This window comes from Ochotona princeps, chromosome 1 (genome assembly GCF_030435755.1).
Source record: "Ochotona princeps isolate mOchPri1 chromosome 1, mOchPri1.hap1, whole genome shotgun sequence".
Classification (NCBI taxonomy): Eukaryota; Metazoa; Chordata; class Mammalia; order Lagomorpha; family Ochotonidae; genus Ochotona; species Ochotona princeps.
Window position 1 is genome coordinate 75,094,530 of NC_080832.1, and position 16,407 is coordinate 75,110,936.

The window sequence follows — 16,407 nt, forward strand, 5'->3', positions numbered from 1 at the left end:
TCTCTGAATATCTGACTTTGTAATGAAATAAATAAATGTTTAAAAAATATATATGACTTATTTTGAGAGAATTACAGAAGAAAAGAAAAGGAGAGACAGAGATCTTCCATTTGCTGGTTCCCTCCCCAAAAAGCTACAACTGCCAGCACTGGTCCAGACCAAAGCCAGGAATCAGAAGCTTCATCTAGATTTCCCAGGTGGGTGGCAGGGGCCCAAAGACTAGGGTCATATTCCACTGCCTTTGCTAGGCCACTAACAGGAAAACAGATTGGAAGTGGAACAGCCAGAACATGAACTGGTGTCCATATGGGATGCCAATGTTGCAGGCAGTGACATTATTTGCTATGCCACCAACACTGCTCCCCATGTTTAAAGTGTTTTTCTCTGAACAAAAAACTAATATCTATGTAACTATGTATTTATTTATGACAGACACTTGAGACAATGCTAATATTTGATGATACACTTGCCAAATCCCAAAACAAGTGCTGGTCTGGGCTGAAGTCAAGAGCAGGAAACTTCCATGTGAGTTATAAGAACCCAGGCACAGAGCCATCATCTAGGTTCTCCATTAGCAGGGTCCTTACTAGAAGCCCCCGGGTACACATTGCAGGAAGCTGAAACTGGAAGCTGAGCTGAGACTCAAAGTGACTAATAGACTATGGGATTGAGCGATACCAACTGGTAGCTTAATTCTGACAGATGTCCACGTCAAATGCAATATATACTCTATATAAACTTCAAACATTATACAACAGCAAAATGAAACTTTAGAGTATGTTTCAAATATTAAAAAAATTATCAGTTCAGTATTCCATGTATAGCATTATTTTAATAAGGCATTCTTTATTAATTGGAAAGGCAGATCAGATTTACGGAAAGAAGGATAGACAGAAAGAAAGATCTTCCCTCTACTGTTTCATTCCATACATGGCTGCAACAGCCAGAGTTGAAATGATCCAAAGCTAGGAGCTTCTTCCAGATCTCCCGTTGAGGTGCAGGGTCCCAAGGTTTTAGGCCTACCTTGACTGTTTTCCCAGGCCATAAGCAAGGAGTTGGATGGGGAGTGGAATAGCCAGGACATGAATCAGAACCCATATGAGATCTCAGTGCTTGCAAGTTGAGGACTTAACCACTAGGTTATATTGCTGATCCATAATATGGCATTCTTACAACAGCTAAAAAACTACATGGTTTCAACAAGCTCAAATGACTTTTTCTCCTAATATATTTTTTTCATAATACCAAATTAGCATTCTATGAAAGTAGCATAGTATAATAAGTTGTTAACTATTTCAGATAGCTAACATATTATAGAATGCTGTATTATAGTTAATTCAACTTTGTGGCTATATGCTAATACCTGCTTTTTTCCATAAATTAGTATTTTTCTTTTTAAAGATTTATTTACTTGAAAAGTAGAGTTACATGGGTCTGGCAGCATGGCCTAGCGGCTAAAGTCCTTGCCTTGAACGCACCGGGATCCCATATGGGCGCCAGTTCTAATCCTCGGCAGCTCCACTTCCCATCCAGCTCCCTGCTTGTGGCCTGGGAAAGCAGTCGAGGACAGTCCAAAGCTCTGGGACACTGCACCCACGTGGGAGACCAGGAGGGAGGTTCCTGGTTCCCGGCTTCAGATCGGTACAGCACCGGCCATTGCGGCTCACTTGGGGAGTGAATCATTGGATGGAAGATCTTCCTCTTTGTCACTCCTCCTCTCTGTATATCTGAATTTGTAATAAAATAAATAAATCTTTTAAAAAAAAAGGAAAAGTAGAGTTATAGAAATAAAGGTAGGAGAGAGACAGGTAGACAGATCAGAGTGAGACTGATCTTCATTCTCTGGTTCATTCCCTCAATGGTTTCAATGCCTAGTGTTGGACCAGGATGAAGCCAGGAACCTGGTACTGTGTCCAGATCTCCCACATGTGTGCAAAGGACCAAGGAATTGGGCAATCTTCTATTGTTTTCTTAGATACGATAGCATGGCACTGTATCAGAAGTAGAGCAGCTAGGACTTGTAATGTGGCCCAAGAGGGATGTTGGTTTTACAAGGGGCAGCTTAACCTGCCAAGGCACTTTGATATCTTTTTCTATTCAGAATGATCAAGAACTCTAATGTCAGATACACTATTGATGTATTGGGGCCTGAATTTATATTGAACTGTAATTGATATAGTTCTTTCTTTTAAGATTTATTGTAGTTATTTAAAAAAATTTTAAAGATTTATTTTTATTGGGAAGTTGGATATACACAGAGGAGGAGAGACAGAGAGGATCTTCTGTCCAATGATTCACTTCCCAAGTGAGCACAACGGCCGGTGCTGTGCTGATCCAAAGCCAGGAGCCAGGAACTTCTTCCATGTCTCCCACGCAGGTGCAGAGTCCCAAGGCTTGGGCTGTCCTGGACTGCTTCCCCAGGCCACAAGAAGGGAGCTGGATGGGAAGTGGAGCTGCCGGAATTAGAACCAGCCCCCATATAGGATCCCGGCATGTTCAAGGCGAGGACTTTTTAGTCGCTAGGCCATGCAGCCGGGCCCAACTGATATGGTTCTAAAATTTATATTGAACATATAATTGATAGATGCTCTAAAATGATTTTTCTAAAATAAATTTTGTCATGTTTTCTACTATGCGCATTTAGATTGATGTCAGTAATTTATCTACCACTAATATAGCTTCCACTGTATATTTGAAATGAACTATTGATTTGAAAAATGATTAGAATATTTACACACCAATAGTACAAAATCTTTGCTTACTATGTGACTTTCACACCTCTCCCATTGAGACAGACTTTTTTTCTTCTTCTTGTTTAGAGACTGAGAATATGGGAGAAGCATGTATTTTTGTGAAGCTGTTAAGATGCTGCTTGGAGGACCAGTGCAATAGGCTAGCAGCTGAAGTCCTCGTCTTCCAAGGGCTGGAGTCCCATATGGGTGTCAGTTTGTGTCCCAGCAGCCCAGCTTCCCATCCAGATCCCTGTTTGTGACCTAGGAAAGCAGTCGAGGATGGCCCAAACCTTGGGACCCTGGACCTGTGTGGGAGACTGAAAGGGTTAATTGTAAAGGTGACTGTACTCCTGGGAGTCTGGAATCTCCCAAGAGACATCTGCAGGCTATTGCCAGCAAAGCTCCTATTTCCTGAAAGACCTGGAGGCAGGCAGGAGATAGGGATAACCTTGGAATTTTTGGATTTACAGGAAAGACAGCTTCCTTCAAGGCATGCTATTTTATTACTGTCTGCATTGAAGTGATATGATCAGGACCCCCAAGTCTATACATTGTAAATTCCTATTGCATGGTTTCTATTTTGTGTCACTGCTAGCCCCTAATCATATACTTGCTCACTGTCACGTAGCTTTTTGATTCTCTTACTATGAAAACCCCACAATTATTTTTATTTGGGGCACTTGTTGCTTATAGCAAGAGGTAGGCCCTTGGACTAGACAATCAAATCATCTCACTTACCTTGGAGTCTCGCTCGGATTTATTGAACCCCAACAGGAGACCTGAAAGGAGCTCCGGTCTCCTGGCTTTGGATCGGCTACTTAGGGAGTGAATCAGTGGATGGCAGATCTTTCTGTCTCTCCTTCTCTCTGTAATATCTGACTTTTCAATAAAAATAAAATAAATCTTAAGAAAAAAAAAACCCAACCCAAACCAAACAAGCAAAAAAGATGCTGCTTGGGATACCTACATCTCAGACTGCTCTCTTTCTGAGTCCAATTTTTAGGTTCTCGCTAATGCGCACCTGAGAGGAGGCAGGATGGCTCAGGTATGTGGGTCCTTGCTGCACACATAAGTGACCTAGAGATAGTTCGGGGCTTCTGGGTTTGGCTTGATCCAGCTCAGACCATTTCAGGCATATGAGAAGTGATCCAACAGATGGAAGATCTTTCTCCATCTGCCAGTCTCTCTCTGCCTTTCCCCAAGTAAATAAATGATTTAAGAAAGGGCTAGTTTCTGATATTCTAACAAGTTAACCTCTGCTACTAACTTTTTCCCCAATTCAATCAGTTTCAACAATCACATGGTAAACTTTGGGCCAAACCTAACCAGCCAAACTCATCCACAATTCTAATGCACAGAAACCATGACATATACTGTAATGACTGTTACTGTTTTGTATTACTATAATTTGAGATAATCTGTTTCTTACCAAAAAATACATACCTGGAATAACTTAAAATGTTTTTCAAAGTATGAGGCAACATAATTTCTTTGCTTCTTGGAAAATCTTACTAGCTTTTTTTTGTTGCTGTTATTCTTCAAGCTGCAGAAGAGGTTTGGATGGATACTGTAAGGAGTAAGTTTTTGTGCGCAGTGCATGATCTAGATAGATAAATGATATATGATAGAAGCTATACTGTGCTAGCACCTGGGAAAAATAAAAATAGAAATTAAAACATGGATTTATTTATATTTTATGTATTGCTACTCTCCAATTTAAACATTAAATTTAAACAATTTCAGAAACTGTTTACTTACAAATCACAAACAGGGGCCAGTGGCACAGTGGCTTAACAAGCTAGTCCTCAGTGTGTGGCAAGAGCATAATGGTGTTGGCTTGTGTCCCAGCTGCTCCCCTTCTGCTCCAGCTCATTGGCAAATGCCCTGGGAGAGCAGTGGAGGATGGCTGCAGGCCTTGGGACCCTAAGCCCAGGTTGGAGACATGGAGGATATCCCTGGCTCATGCCTTTGGGCCCATCCAACTCTGGACCTTGCAGCCGTTTGGGGAGTGAATCAGCAGATGGAATATCTCTCTGTCTCTCTAATTCTTACTTTCAAGTAACATTAAGTAAATCTATAAAAATAATTCAAACAGAAGAATTTTACTTTCTAATGCCAAATCTCTGACTATTTACATTATAAGTAAAATTTGTATTCTTAGAACATTAAGATTCTTCTAGGATTGGATAGTGGTTCCTTAAAGATTTAAACTTAGTACATAGAACAATGTGCTTGCTTATCTTACTTACGTTTGGTAAATATTTACAAACTGTAGTAGTTAGGAGTGTTTTTGAGGAGACAGACAGGTTAGTGATTTGCCAAGAGTACACGGCTGGAGATAGCAAAGCTGGAAGAGGAGCCAAGGAAGTCTGATTCTAGACTCCATATACTTTTTTTTTTTTTTAATGGACAGTGAGGTATAGAGAGGAGGAGAGCTAGAGGGGAAAATCTTCTATCCACTGATTCACTCCCAAAGTGTCTGCAGCTGCCAGCCCAAACTGAGCTGGTCCAAAGTCAGGTGCCAGGATCCTCTTCTACGCAGGTACAAGGTCCCAAGGCTTTGGTCTCCAGGCTTTGGTCCTCAAGGAAGGAGCTGGATGGGAAGCGTGGCTGCCAGGATTAGAACCAGCACCCATATGGGATCCCGGTGCACGCAAGGGGAGGACTTTAGCCGCTAGGTTACTGTGTTGAGTCTTAGACTCCATGTTCTTTTTTTTTTTAGGCTCCATATTCTAAATTACTACTTTTAATGTCTCTGTGACAATGTATTTTTGTCTAAACCAATTATTTCTTTTTTTTTGCTTTTTTTTTTTTTAAAGATTTTATTCATTTTATTACAGCCAGATATACACAGAGGAGGAGAGACAGAGAGGAAGATCTTCCGTCCAGTAATTCACTCCCCAAGTGAGCCGCAACGGGCCGATGCGCGCCGATCCGAAGCCGGGAACCTGGAACCTCTTCCGGGTCTCCCACGCGGTGCAGTGTCCCAACGCATTGGGCCGTCCTCGACTGCTTTCCCAGGCCACAAGCAGGGAGCTGGATGGGAAGTGGAGCTGCCGGGATTAGAACCGGCGCCCATATGGGATCCCGGGGCTTTCAAGGCAAGGACTTAAGCCGCTAGGCCACGCCGCCGGGCCCTAAACCAATTATTTCTTTCCTCTTCAAAGCTGGTAGAGTATTTCTTTCGTTTTTTTAAATAAATTTTTCCTTTGGTTGAAATTCAAAGCTACAGAGAGATGTTATGTCCACTGGTTACTGCGCAGAGGTTTGCAACTACCGGCACTGGCACTGGCCCTGGCCACAGCAGGAATCCTGAGCTTAATCTAGCATTACAAACTGCCATACAGCAACATCTTTTGTTTTCCATTAAATTACCTTTTCTTAGGAATGTAGAACATTTGAATTGCTATTCAAATTTCTCTACTTCGCAATTTCTCTACTTATACTCTTAATGACATAAAAGCAGCGACTCTACTATAGTCATGTTTTAATCTCTGCTGTAAAACTATTGTGTAATAAATTTGAGCAGAAAAAAATCTCATTTTGACTTACAGTATTCTCAACTGTTTCCTATAAACCTACAGGTTCTTATTCCTTAAGTTATGAGTCACATTCATTCTAAATGTTACCACTTGTGCACAGGTGGTTCTCACAAAGCAAATTAAAGCTACAGGCGTTCCTTCCCCCCACCATGTGTCTTTGTATGTAAAACCTAATCTTACAAAATATTAGAAAACACTGAAAAGTTTGATGTTCTAAGCAACATTTGTGTAAAAGCAGGTTGCATAGGCTAGGCCATATCTGGTAGTCATTCAAGCTGACTACAACTCTAGCAAGTGGTAAACATGCAGACGAAATCTGTTAACTCTACCTTCACTGAAGAGTATCGAAATCCCTTTGCGGTGCTGGCTGGGGCGGGAGCGGGACAAGGGCAGGGCGGGTAGGGGGACAGGACTGTGTGCGTTTTTGGTTTAATCTCCATATCAGCTTTCCAAGCTGTAGACAAATCCCAGATACGCGAATAGACATATAGCCTGTTAAATTTATATAATGAGTTTCATTATAAAAAGGTGTGTGGTACTAAAATTTTTGTTTTTTCTGATCATCTTAATTTGGCACCCTTGGTCTGCTGTTAAAAACTGTTTTTATCTCATATAAAACTCTAATTGTAATGTGCCTCCTTTAATTCATGAGAGCCGATTCCGGTTTTTAAAAGTATACCTCCTTTTGAGATGTGGCAGGGCTAAGTACTTAGGGATTATCGAATTCACAATGAAAGGTGCCATTTAAATGCAAGGGATGCTTTCAAAGACCTTTGTGATGCCAATAAAGCACTCTTTAAACACAATTGATTCTGATTCTAGATAATTTAAAGACTAGGCCCAGAAAGTTTCTGAAGGTAAGTGCTTTTAGAGTCAAAAGTAACATTGAGAAAAGTAACGTTGGAAACGAAGATGAAAACACCAAGGCTGAGCGTGTGTCAGTGAGGGAGATGTAAAACTGACAACCTTGAATGCCGTGCTATGTAATACAATATACAGAGATGAACAGGGCAGAGGCGAGTCATCTTCTTCTCCTGAAACGGAAACTGGGCCATAGAAAGCTTTATTATCTGCTGAGCCAGTCTGCAGCTCAGACACTCCTCTTAGCTGCCTTTGATCTCACAACTCCTCCAGTCCCGGAGCCTGAAAGTGTAAATATCAATAATACACGACCAAGTTTTCAGAGCTGGTGGATCATTTGTTCTGAGCGTTTCCTTTGACGACAGAAGAAACCCAAGCTCTGAAAGATTGAGAAACCTATCGTTACTCCGCGACAGCAGTGTTTCTTGAACACCCTGGCTTCCAGAACTCTCTGGAAAAAAAAAAAAAACAACAACAAAATGTGCAAGATTATTAGGGCTGTCCACTGGGTCTCTTAACACCCTAACACCTGTGTCTTATTTTAATGGTATTCAGGTTGAATGCCCATGGATAATTACAGGCAGCGTCAGGGCGTAGGGGCCTTAGCTCTCCTCCTTGACTCTGTACCCAGTCCCACGGAGGCTTTCTGGGTCAAGGTTGGCTTCCCTCTTGCCTGCCTCAGGCTCCCGGGCATGCTAGTGCTCAGGCCAGTGCGGCGAGGTCGGTGGATAGAGACTCACAGGAAAGGGAAGCCAGTTTCCTGGCGGTGGACTCTTTCTGTCGCCGACCACAGCTGCACCTCCCGAGTCCTCCCATCCCGAAGCCGCCCTCTCTGCCTGACCCGATTTCCCGAAGGTTCTGGGGCGCCAGGGTAACCCGACCTAACCCTGGCCAGGGTGAAAACATTCTGTGGCAGGCACTAGGAGGATGCCACACATGGAGGGAGGACTGGCGGCAGCGAGCAGGGGTCAGGGAGCCAAGGACAGCTTTAGGGGTCCGGCTGGTGCGGTCGGGCCCGCCGCAGGTCACCTCCCCTCAGGCACCGGCGTGGCCGCCAGGGCCACATTCTTCCTCCTCCTCCTCACACGCCGCCTCGGCTGATCTGCCATGACTCAGCGCTTCCCACAGGCTGCCCTGCTGGGGACACCGGCATCGCGCGGGCTCCTCCCGCCGCGTCCACCCCCTCTCGCCACCCACACCCGCCCCCGGCTCGGGGCTTTTCGCCGCGCGGCAGTCGCCAGCCGCCACACTCAGCGCCGGCGCCTCAGCAGCATCCGCCGGCCGCACCGCGCGTGCCGCCGAGCGTTCCGCACCGACCCCGCCGCCGCCGCCGCGCCTGCACGCAGCCATGGAGCCCCAAGCTCCCCGCCGCCGCCACACCCACCAGCGCGGCTACCTGCTCACGAGGAACCCCCACCTCAACAAGGTAAACCTCAGGTGTCCCCCGGCAGCCCAGCCGCACCTCTGCTCCCCGGGCAGGCCCCTCACTTGGGGCCTCGCAACATGGCCTCGCCCCTCCGCCCGCCCACCCGGGGACCGCGCCTGGCGAGAGGTCGGAGGCTGTGGGTGCCCGGTTGGGGACGGCATTAGTGGGGGGACACCGAATGTGGGTCTGTGACCTGGAACGTGATGGCGGGGCGGTGCCGGTTCCTGTCCCCCTTTTGGCATCCCGTTTTGGGAACAAGGAAGATGTAACTTGTCCATGATACTTTTGGGCTGCTTTCATTCAAAAAGCAGAGCCTGGGCAAAGTGTGGGGTGTCAGACGACTGGCGCGAACTGAGTGGTTTCTGTGACGGTGGCAGGCTGGCTGCCAGGCGGGCCTGAGCGTGCCACCCACTTACTGGTTCCACTCAGTGTGGCAATCGAGGGGAGGCTGCTGTGCAGCCCAGAAGTGGCCCTGCTGGTCCGGCCTGGATTGCAGCGTCAGTGTCGTGGTCCAGAGCCTGCTGGTTTCTGGAGCGACACAGGGCAGAGTCTGGGAATGCGCCTCAACACTTCGCACAGCCTGGTTGGAAAGCCCAGTCTTAGACAAGGCACTGGGTAAAGCCACTTTTTCTTATTCATTTTTTAAGTCGTTCTCGAAGGGAAAACGCTTCAGAATTGGGTACTTTGCACCTCTAAGCCTTTGTGCTTCTCACTGGGTGTGCTTTTGACTTTTATGTATTCAGTACACTGAAAATGCCATCAGTCAGCACAGGTTCTGTTTAGTTACCTTGGTTGTCTTGTTAGTAAGACACCTTTTTTCATGAAGAGCTAGTCCTCAGGTTTCCCTCCAGCACCTCTACCAGTCATGTTGGTGGTAACTTTTAATGGCTTAAAAATTTGTGATTTCTTTCATAACCTATAGTTACTGCGAATTCTTCATTATTTTTATGGTAATCTGCAGCTTTTTCAAAACTATGATAACTTACTCTTTGTGGTCATATAGCATGAAATTTTGAAGAACTCCTACCTATAATTTTTCTTTAAAGTAAATTCAGTTACCAGTTTGGTATTTTTTTCATACTTTTTCTTACTCTTTGGATTTGGGTGTATTTTCAGTAGAGCAAAGGCAGAACATGGTATGGCAAAACAATGTGTGACTTTCATGTGTTATTTGCATGCTGTAATTAATAACCAAATTATGGCTGACATTTAACAAGGACCGCATAGCTTGTATAGCCTGTTTGATTTTCCACATGTCAGGACCGGGAGTGTCAGGTAAGAGGTAGTGGATGGAACAGGTAGCTAACCCTAAGCGAGGTGATTGTTCCTGCAGTGTGTTTACATCATGGATTTATGATGTTCCAATCCTTTTGACTGGTGTTTATCTGTGAGGATAAATGCCTACTTCACGAAGATCTTCCACCACAGGTATGAAAGGTGCAGTATAATAAGTGTGTTAGGGACACATTTTTGAACTTATACTTGAACTATGCTATCTGAATCCGAGCAGCTTCAAAATCTAGTTCACCAGCTTCGGGACAGAGGAATAAACTTTGCTCCTCCGTTTTTTTTTTTTTTTTAAAAGATGTATTTATTTTTATTGGAAAGGCAGATATACAGAGAGGAGGAAAGACAGAGAGGAAGATCTTCGATCCGATGATTCACTCCCCAAGTGACTGCAGCAACCGATGCTGTTCCAATCTGAAGCCAGGAGCCAGGAGCTCTTCTGGGTCTCCCACACGGGTGCAGGGCCCCAAAGCATTGGGCTGTCCTCGACTACCTTCTCAGGCCACAAGCAGGGAGCTGGATGGGAAGTGGAGCTGCCAGCATTAGAACCGGTTCCCATATGGGATCCCGGGGCGTTCAAGGCGAGGACTTTAGCCCACTACGCTATGGCGCCGGGCCCAATGCTCCTCTTTTTCAATGTTAAGGCAGTTGTGAGGCACCTCATGGAAGCTACAGTGTCTTACCATGGGACCTGTTGATCCGCTCTGCACACTAGACCTGTAGGACTTGCGTGTTTCTTTTCAAATTTTGTGATAGTTTGGTTCCTGAGAGAGGCAGATATATCTTAATTTCCCATAACAGCAGCTAGCCTGCCACTTGGCCATGTAACATCATCTTCAGTCATACTACCACAGTACCTTCCTCACCATACCTGTGGGTAATTTAAATAGTAATTTCTTTTCTGAGTTTCGTCTCATTATTATTATCTGACCCAGCTGTAGGTATGAAAGAAATATCTTCATTGGGCCTGGAGCAATAGCGTAATGATTAAGGTCTTTGCCTTTAACGCACCGGAATCCCATATGGGCGCCGGTTCTAATCCCAGCAGCTCCACTTCCCATCCAGCTCCCTGCTTGTGGCCTGGGAAAGCAGTCGAGGACGGCCCAAAGCCTTGGGACCCTGCACCTGGTGGGAGGCCAGGAGAAGGCTCCTGGCTTCGGACTGGCTCACCTTCAGCCGTTGTGCTCACTTGGGGAGTGAATCACTGGACAGAAGATCTTCCTCTCTGTCTCTCCTCCTCTCTGTATATCCTCCTTTCCAATAAAAATAAACAAATTTTAAAAAAAATTAAATAAAAAAAATCTCTAGGAAAGCTTTTTCTAATGATCTTAGTTTTTTTATACTTACTAGCTTGTTCACGTATTCACTGTGTCCATAGCGTTTGTATTTACTAAAATACATTTAGTAAAATGTATCTTTTATTCCTTGATTTCAATTCTTGTAGGGGAGGAATCACAATATGTAGTATATATTTTGTACATATGCAGTAAATTATTTTGTCTGTACATTAAATATTTAGTAAATGATTAACCCATGTTTTGTTTTCAAAATATATTTAGCTTTAATAACAGGCAGATTTAAAGTGGTAGTTTGTACATTATCCTAAGATATTTGCATTGTTTAATTTCATAAAAGAACATTCACATTGTAGTCTGATGCTCAGTTGACTCTGTATACCATTATATTATGTTGCCTGCTGGATACCTTGGAGAAGGTTTTTAGTCATGACAAAATTACTGGTGTATGATTAAATTAAAAAAATGAATAACCTAAGAGAAATAGGATCTTCATCGGCAGTAGTTCAGATGAGTCCCTGCGTTACTGGTGCTTCTGTTCAAGCGCACATCATTCCACAGGGGCTTTATCCTAGCAGTTGGAAGAACACATCTCCCTCACATTTACAAGATGCAATAGGACATAGTCTGCACTATTTATTTTTTGGATTACTCTTTACTTGTCCTATATTTCTGTGTCTAAATTGACATTCCATGTACATCAGTTTCAAAGATAGCTTCTAATTTAGATAGGTTGTTTCCTATTTTTATCAGTTTTCATGTAATAGATAAATAATGACTCAAAAAGGGAAAATAATGATCTTATGTGACAGTAATGATTCAAAATTCTACAAACAACAAAATTGAGACTTTTTTTTAAGGATTTATCCATTTTTATTACAAAGTCAGATTTACAGAGAGGGGGAGAGACAGAGAGGAAGATCTTCCCTTCGATGGTTCACTCCCCAAGTGAGCCGCAATGGCTGGTGCTCACCGATCCGAAGCCAGGAACCAGGAACCTCTTCCAGGTCTCCCACGTGGGTGCAGGGTCCCAAGGCATTGGGCCGTCCTCGACTGCTTTCCCAGGCCACAAGCAGGGAGCTGGATGGGAAGTGGAGCTGCCGAGATTAGAATCGGCACCCATATGGGATCCCGGGGTGTTCAAGGCGAGGACTTTAGCCGCTAGGCCACGCTGCCGGGCCCAAAATTGTGACTTTTTGTTTAGGTCACCGTATTTCTGTGTGGTAGAAAACACTAATTGACAGGGCTTTAACTTGGTATTATAGAGTTTCTATATCTATAAAAACATATATCTATTTAAATAACTGAAAGACATCACTGCTCAATATTTTGAGCAGTTTGATTCAGTTTAAGATGGTGGTAATATTTTATCAATGCTAATTTTGGTGAGCATTATTCACTTCTAAATTAAAAAAAAAAAAAGAATTCTGGGAAGTGCTTTTGTAGTTGCTTGCTTCCAGTCAAGTTCAAAACCCGTTTGGGTATGTTGTAGTGGAGAGAGAGAGAAACAGGACTGATGATTGTGGAGGAACAATGCCTCATACTTCCTCTTCTCCAGTGTAGGCTGTCGCAGAGTGAATCCTTAAAAATTTCATTCACCAGTTCTGGGGAGTTGCCCAACCATGTGAGAAACTAATTATTTAACCTGGCTCCCACTGATGTTAAAGCCGTGGTGATGGAGAAGTGCAGCCATGTGCCTCGATGCCTGTCACCCTGCTGCAGTTGGAGCGGCTGTGGTAGGAGTAAATATCGCAAAAACAAAGGGTGCTGTGATAAATGAAAAATAAATTCATGTGGACTTTTGAGACTGCTGATGTGGAGTACGGGAATAGTGAAGACAGGCATAACGTCTGAGATTTTTTTGGGGGGGGGAGGGCACGTGTGGGAAATGTGATGTAATGGAGTGAACATTATAAACTTTGTGCCTGTAAGAAATGAGCTGAAGTCCCAATTCTTGCAAATAGCAGTTAGAGATTTCTGATCTTAACTGGCCTCAGATGACTTGCTAGAAGAAAGTGGGTTATGACAAAAGAACTGTGATGAGTGAACATTTCTGAATCTTTGACTTAATGCATGTAATATATACATTTTTTAAAAGATTTATTTTATTGGAAAGGCAGATTACAGAGAGGAGGAGAGACAGAGAGGATCTTCTGTCCGATGATTCACTCCCCAAGAGAATGCAACAACTGGTGCTGTGCTGATCCAAAGCCAGGAGCCAGGAGCCTCCTTCCGGGTCACCCACATGGGTGCAGGGTCCCAAGGCTTTGGGCTGTCCTGCACTGCTGTCCCAGGCCATAAGCAGGGAGCTGGATGGGAAGTGGAGTTGCCAGGACTAGAACCAGAGCTCATATGGGATCCCGGTGCGTTAAAGGTGAGGACCTTAACCATTACACTATGGCGCCGGGTCCAATATATACATATTAAAATAGGATTATTATTAAATGCATTTGGATAATTGTCATTTTTAGTAATTTGAGCTAGGGCTGGTGCGATGACATAGTAGGCTAAGCCTCATCCTGTGGTGCCAGCATCCCTATGGGTACCGATTCATGTCTTGGCTGCTCCACTTCTGATTCAGCTCCCTGCCTGTGACCTGGGAAGGCAGCGGCAGATGGCCCATGTCCTTGGGTTGCTGCCTCCATGTCAGAGACCCAGAAGAAGCTACTGGTTCCAGGCTTCAGATTGGCTCAGCTCAAGCTGTTGTGACCATTGGAGGAGTGTAGCAGCAGATCTGTGTCTACTTACCTTTCAAATAAAAGTAAATCTTTAAAAAAATGCCACCTTTAAGAAATAATTTGTTTAGGATGTAGCGAGACAAAGAGCTCCTGTCTGCCAGTTCATTTTTCTGATACCTCCAATGGCTGGAGTTCGGCTGGGACTAAAGTCAGGGCCCAGGAACTTAGTATAGTTTTCTACTTGAGTCAGAAGACTCCAATTACTGCAAGACTCCAATTACCCTGCTGCTTTGCAGGGTCTGTAGTAATAGGAAGCTGGTGTCAGCAGCCAGATGCCGGAGTGTACCGTAGGTGCTTTTTATGATGTGGGACATGGGCATTTTAACTGCTAAGCTTAACTGAATGCCCGCTGCATATGTAGAGGATTTAAAACATCAGTATTTTCTTTCAGACTCTGGGATTACATGTAAATCAGCTGTCAACTGTTTTCAGCTATTTGAGGCTTTTTAACTTAAAGACAAGAAGTTTCTGAAGTTTGGGAGGTTAGGTACTATAATAATAACCTTATAATGAATAACCTTATCTAAAGCATGAAAAGCTAGGTTAATAAAGCTTCTATATTAATATCCAGACCCTAGACCTGTAACACCATATTTTTTTGAATATTGAGGTCATTATTGAAGAACATCTACAGAAGTACTAATATTCCTCATATTATGACTGTCTGAAAATCTGGAGGCCAAAGGAATTCTAAAATTTCATTACAATGTTAAGAGTTCAGTTAGAATATATTAGAATATATTTAGTCCTTGGTGTTTTCGAATTTTCTGAGTTGTGACACAGTATATACTTATGTATGTAAGTGTATTGTGACACAGCATATACTTATGCATGTAAGTATATTGCTATGGGCTAAATTGACTTATCCCCAAATTCCTATCCTAAATTCCTAGCTCCTAGTACTTCTATTTGTAACACTTTGGGAGGTACTTTAATGTGATGTCTGATTTAAAATGAATTCTTAGAATGGGCCCTATTCTAATATGACTGTTCTTTTTTCTTTTTTTAAAGATTTATTCATTTTATTACAGTCAGAAATACACAGAGGAGGAGAGACAGGAAGATCTTCCATTCGATGATTCACTCCCCAAGTGAGCCGCAATGGGCCGATGCGCGCCGATCCGAAGCCGGGAACCAGGAACCTCTTCCAGGTCTCCCACGCGGGTGCAGGGTCCCAAGGCTTTGGACCATCCTCGACTGCTTTCCCAGGCCACAAGCAGGGAGCTGGATGGGAAGTGGAGCTGCCGGGATTAGAACCAGCGCCCATATGGGATCCCGGGGTGTTCAAGGCGAGGACTTTAGCCGCTAGGCCACGCCGCTGGGCCCTAATATGACTGTTCTTACAAGAGAGCATTAGGACACCAAAGAAAGACCTCATGCAGACCAAAGAAGAAAAGCCTCAGTGAGGATCACACCAACCTGCTGACACCTTGATCTTAGGTTTCAGCCTTCAGAACTGGGAGAAAACAGACTTGTTTCACCCTTCTAGTCTGTGCTACTTTGTTCTGGTGTTAAGCTTAGCAAACTGATACACTCATGTGATGGAAGCAAAATTTCATCAAACAGTACTTTCCACTGCTGTCTTTAGTGTACTAAAGTAGAATTTATCCTATCGCAATTTTAAACTGTTGCTTGGAATTTACTGATGAGTTATGATGCATAGTTTAAAAATTTTTTTTTGCTACTGTATAACTTACTTAGCTTGTGTTTTTACGTACTTGCAAAGATTATTAGGGTAACCTGCTTTTCTGTGCAGGTTTACCTTGGTTGTCGTGTCCCAGCCCCTCTTGTGTTTTCATCTCCGTGTTATGTTGAAGTTTGTTTTAAATTAATTATCTTGAAGTGATGGTAATGTTAATGTTAGGAGTAGTAGTGGATTGTCTGTTTAATCCACAGAACACTTAAGTGCTTACTTGCTTAAAACCAAGATTAAATAGAAACCTGCGCATCCTTCATGCTCATCCTTTTGTGGGCCTTTAACATTTTAAGTGATTCAAGATCTTCATTATGTTCCATTTTTACATAACACAAATGTGCATGTAATATGACTGAATTGTTACCAGGAATGAGAGGTTACTTAGAAGAGTTTATGAAAAGATGAAATTAAAAGACAGGTTTATTTTGGTACAGACTAATTTAAAATCATGTATTTGAGAGAGCTTTCAAAAATTCATGGGAAATGCATACCGTAGAAACATGCATGGATTCCAAATATTTTTGTACCAAAATAAATGTTTTAATTCCATTTTCTTTGGGCTTTTGAAGTATTTTATTTTGGTCATATCAACATATATATGTATAATATCATTAATAAAATAGATTGTCTCACAAAATAAACTGTACTGTGTATGAAAAACACATCTGGAACAGCATGTTACGGAAAGGTTAAAAAATGGGGCAGATGCAAACAACAAAAAATGAGCTATGAACTTATTTGCAGTCTTCATCTGAGAAAATGTTAAAGAAGGCAAGAACTCATTGTAATGGTGAGAGGTGAAGTTCTGAAAGAAGTTAAAAGATTATGAA

General features: G+C 43.1%; 1 protein-coding gene across 1 annotated transcript in view; it reads left to right on the forward strand.

Annotated features, from left to right (window-relative positions):
* Nucleotides 1–8,340: 8,340 nt before the first annotated feature.
* Nucleotides 8,341–16,407, forward strand: part of ME1 (malic enzyme 1) — a 168,787-nt gene continuing 160,720 nt past the window's right edge. The window contains exon 1 of the mRNA XM_058661081.1: nucleotides 8,341–8,561. Coding sequence (XP_058517064.1) covers nucleotides 8,484–8,561 — 78 coding nt within the window. The 5' untranslated portion in view covers nucleotides 8,341–8,483. The remainder of the gene's footprint in view (nucleotides 8,562–16,407) is intronic.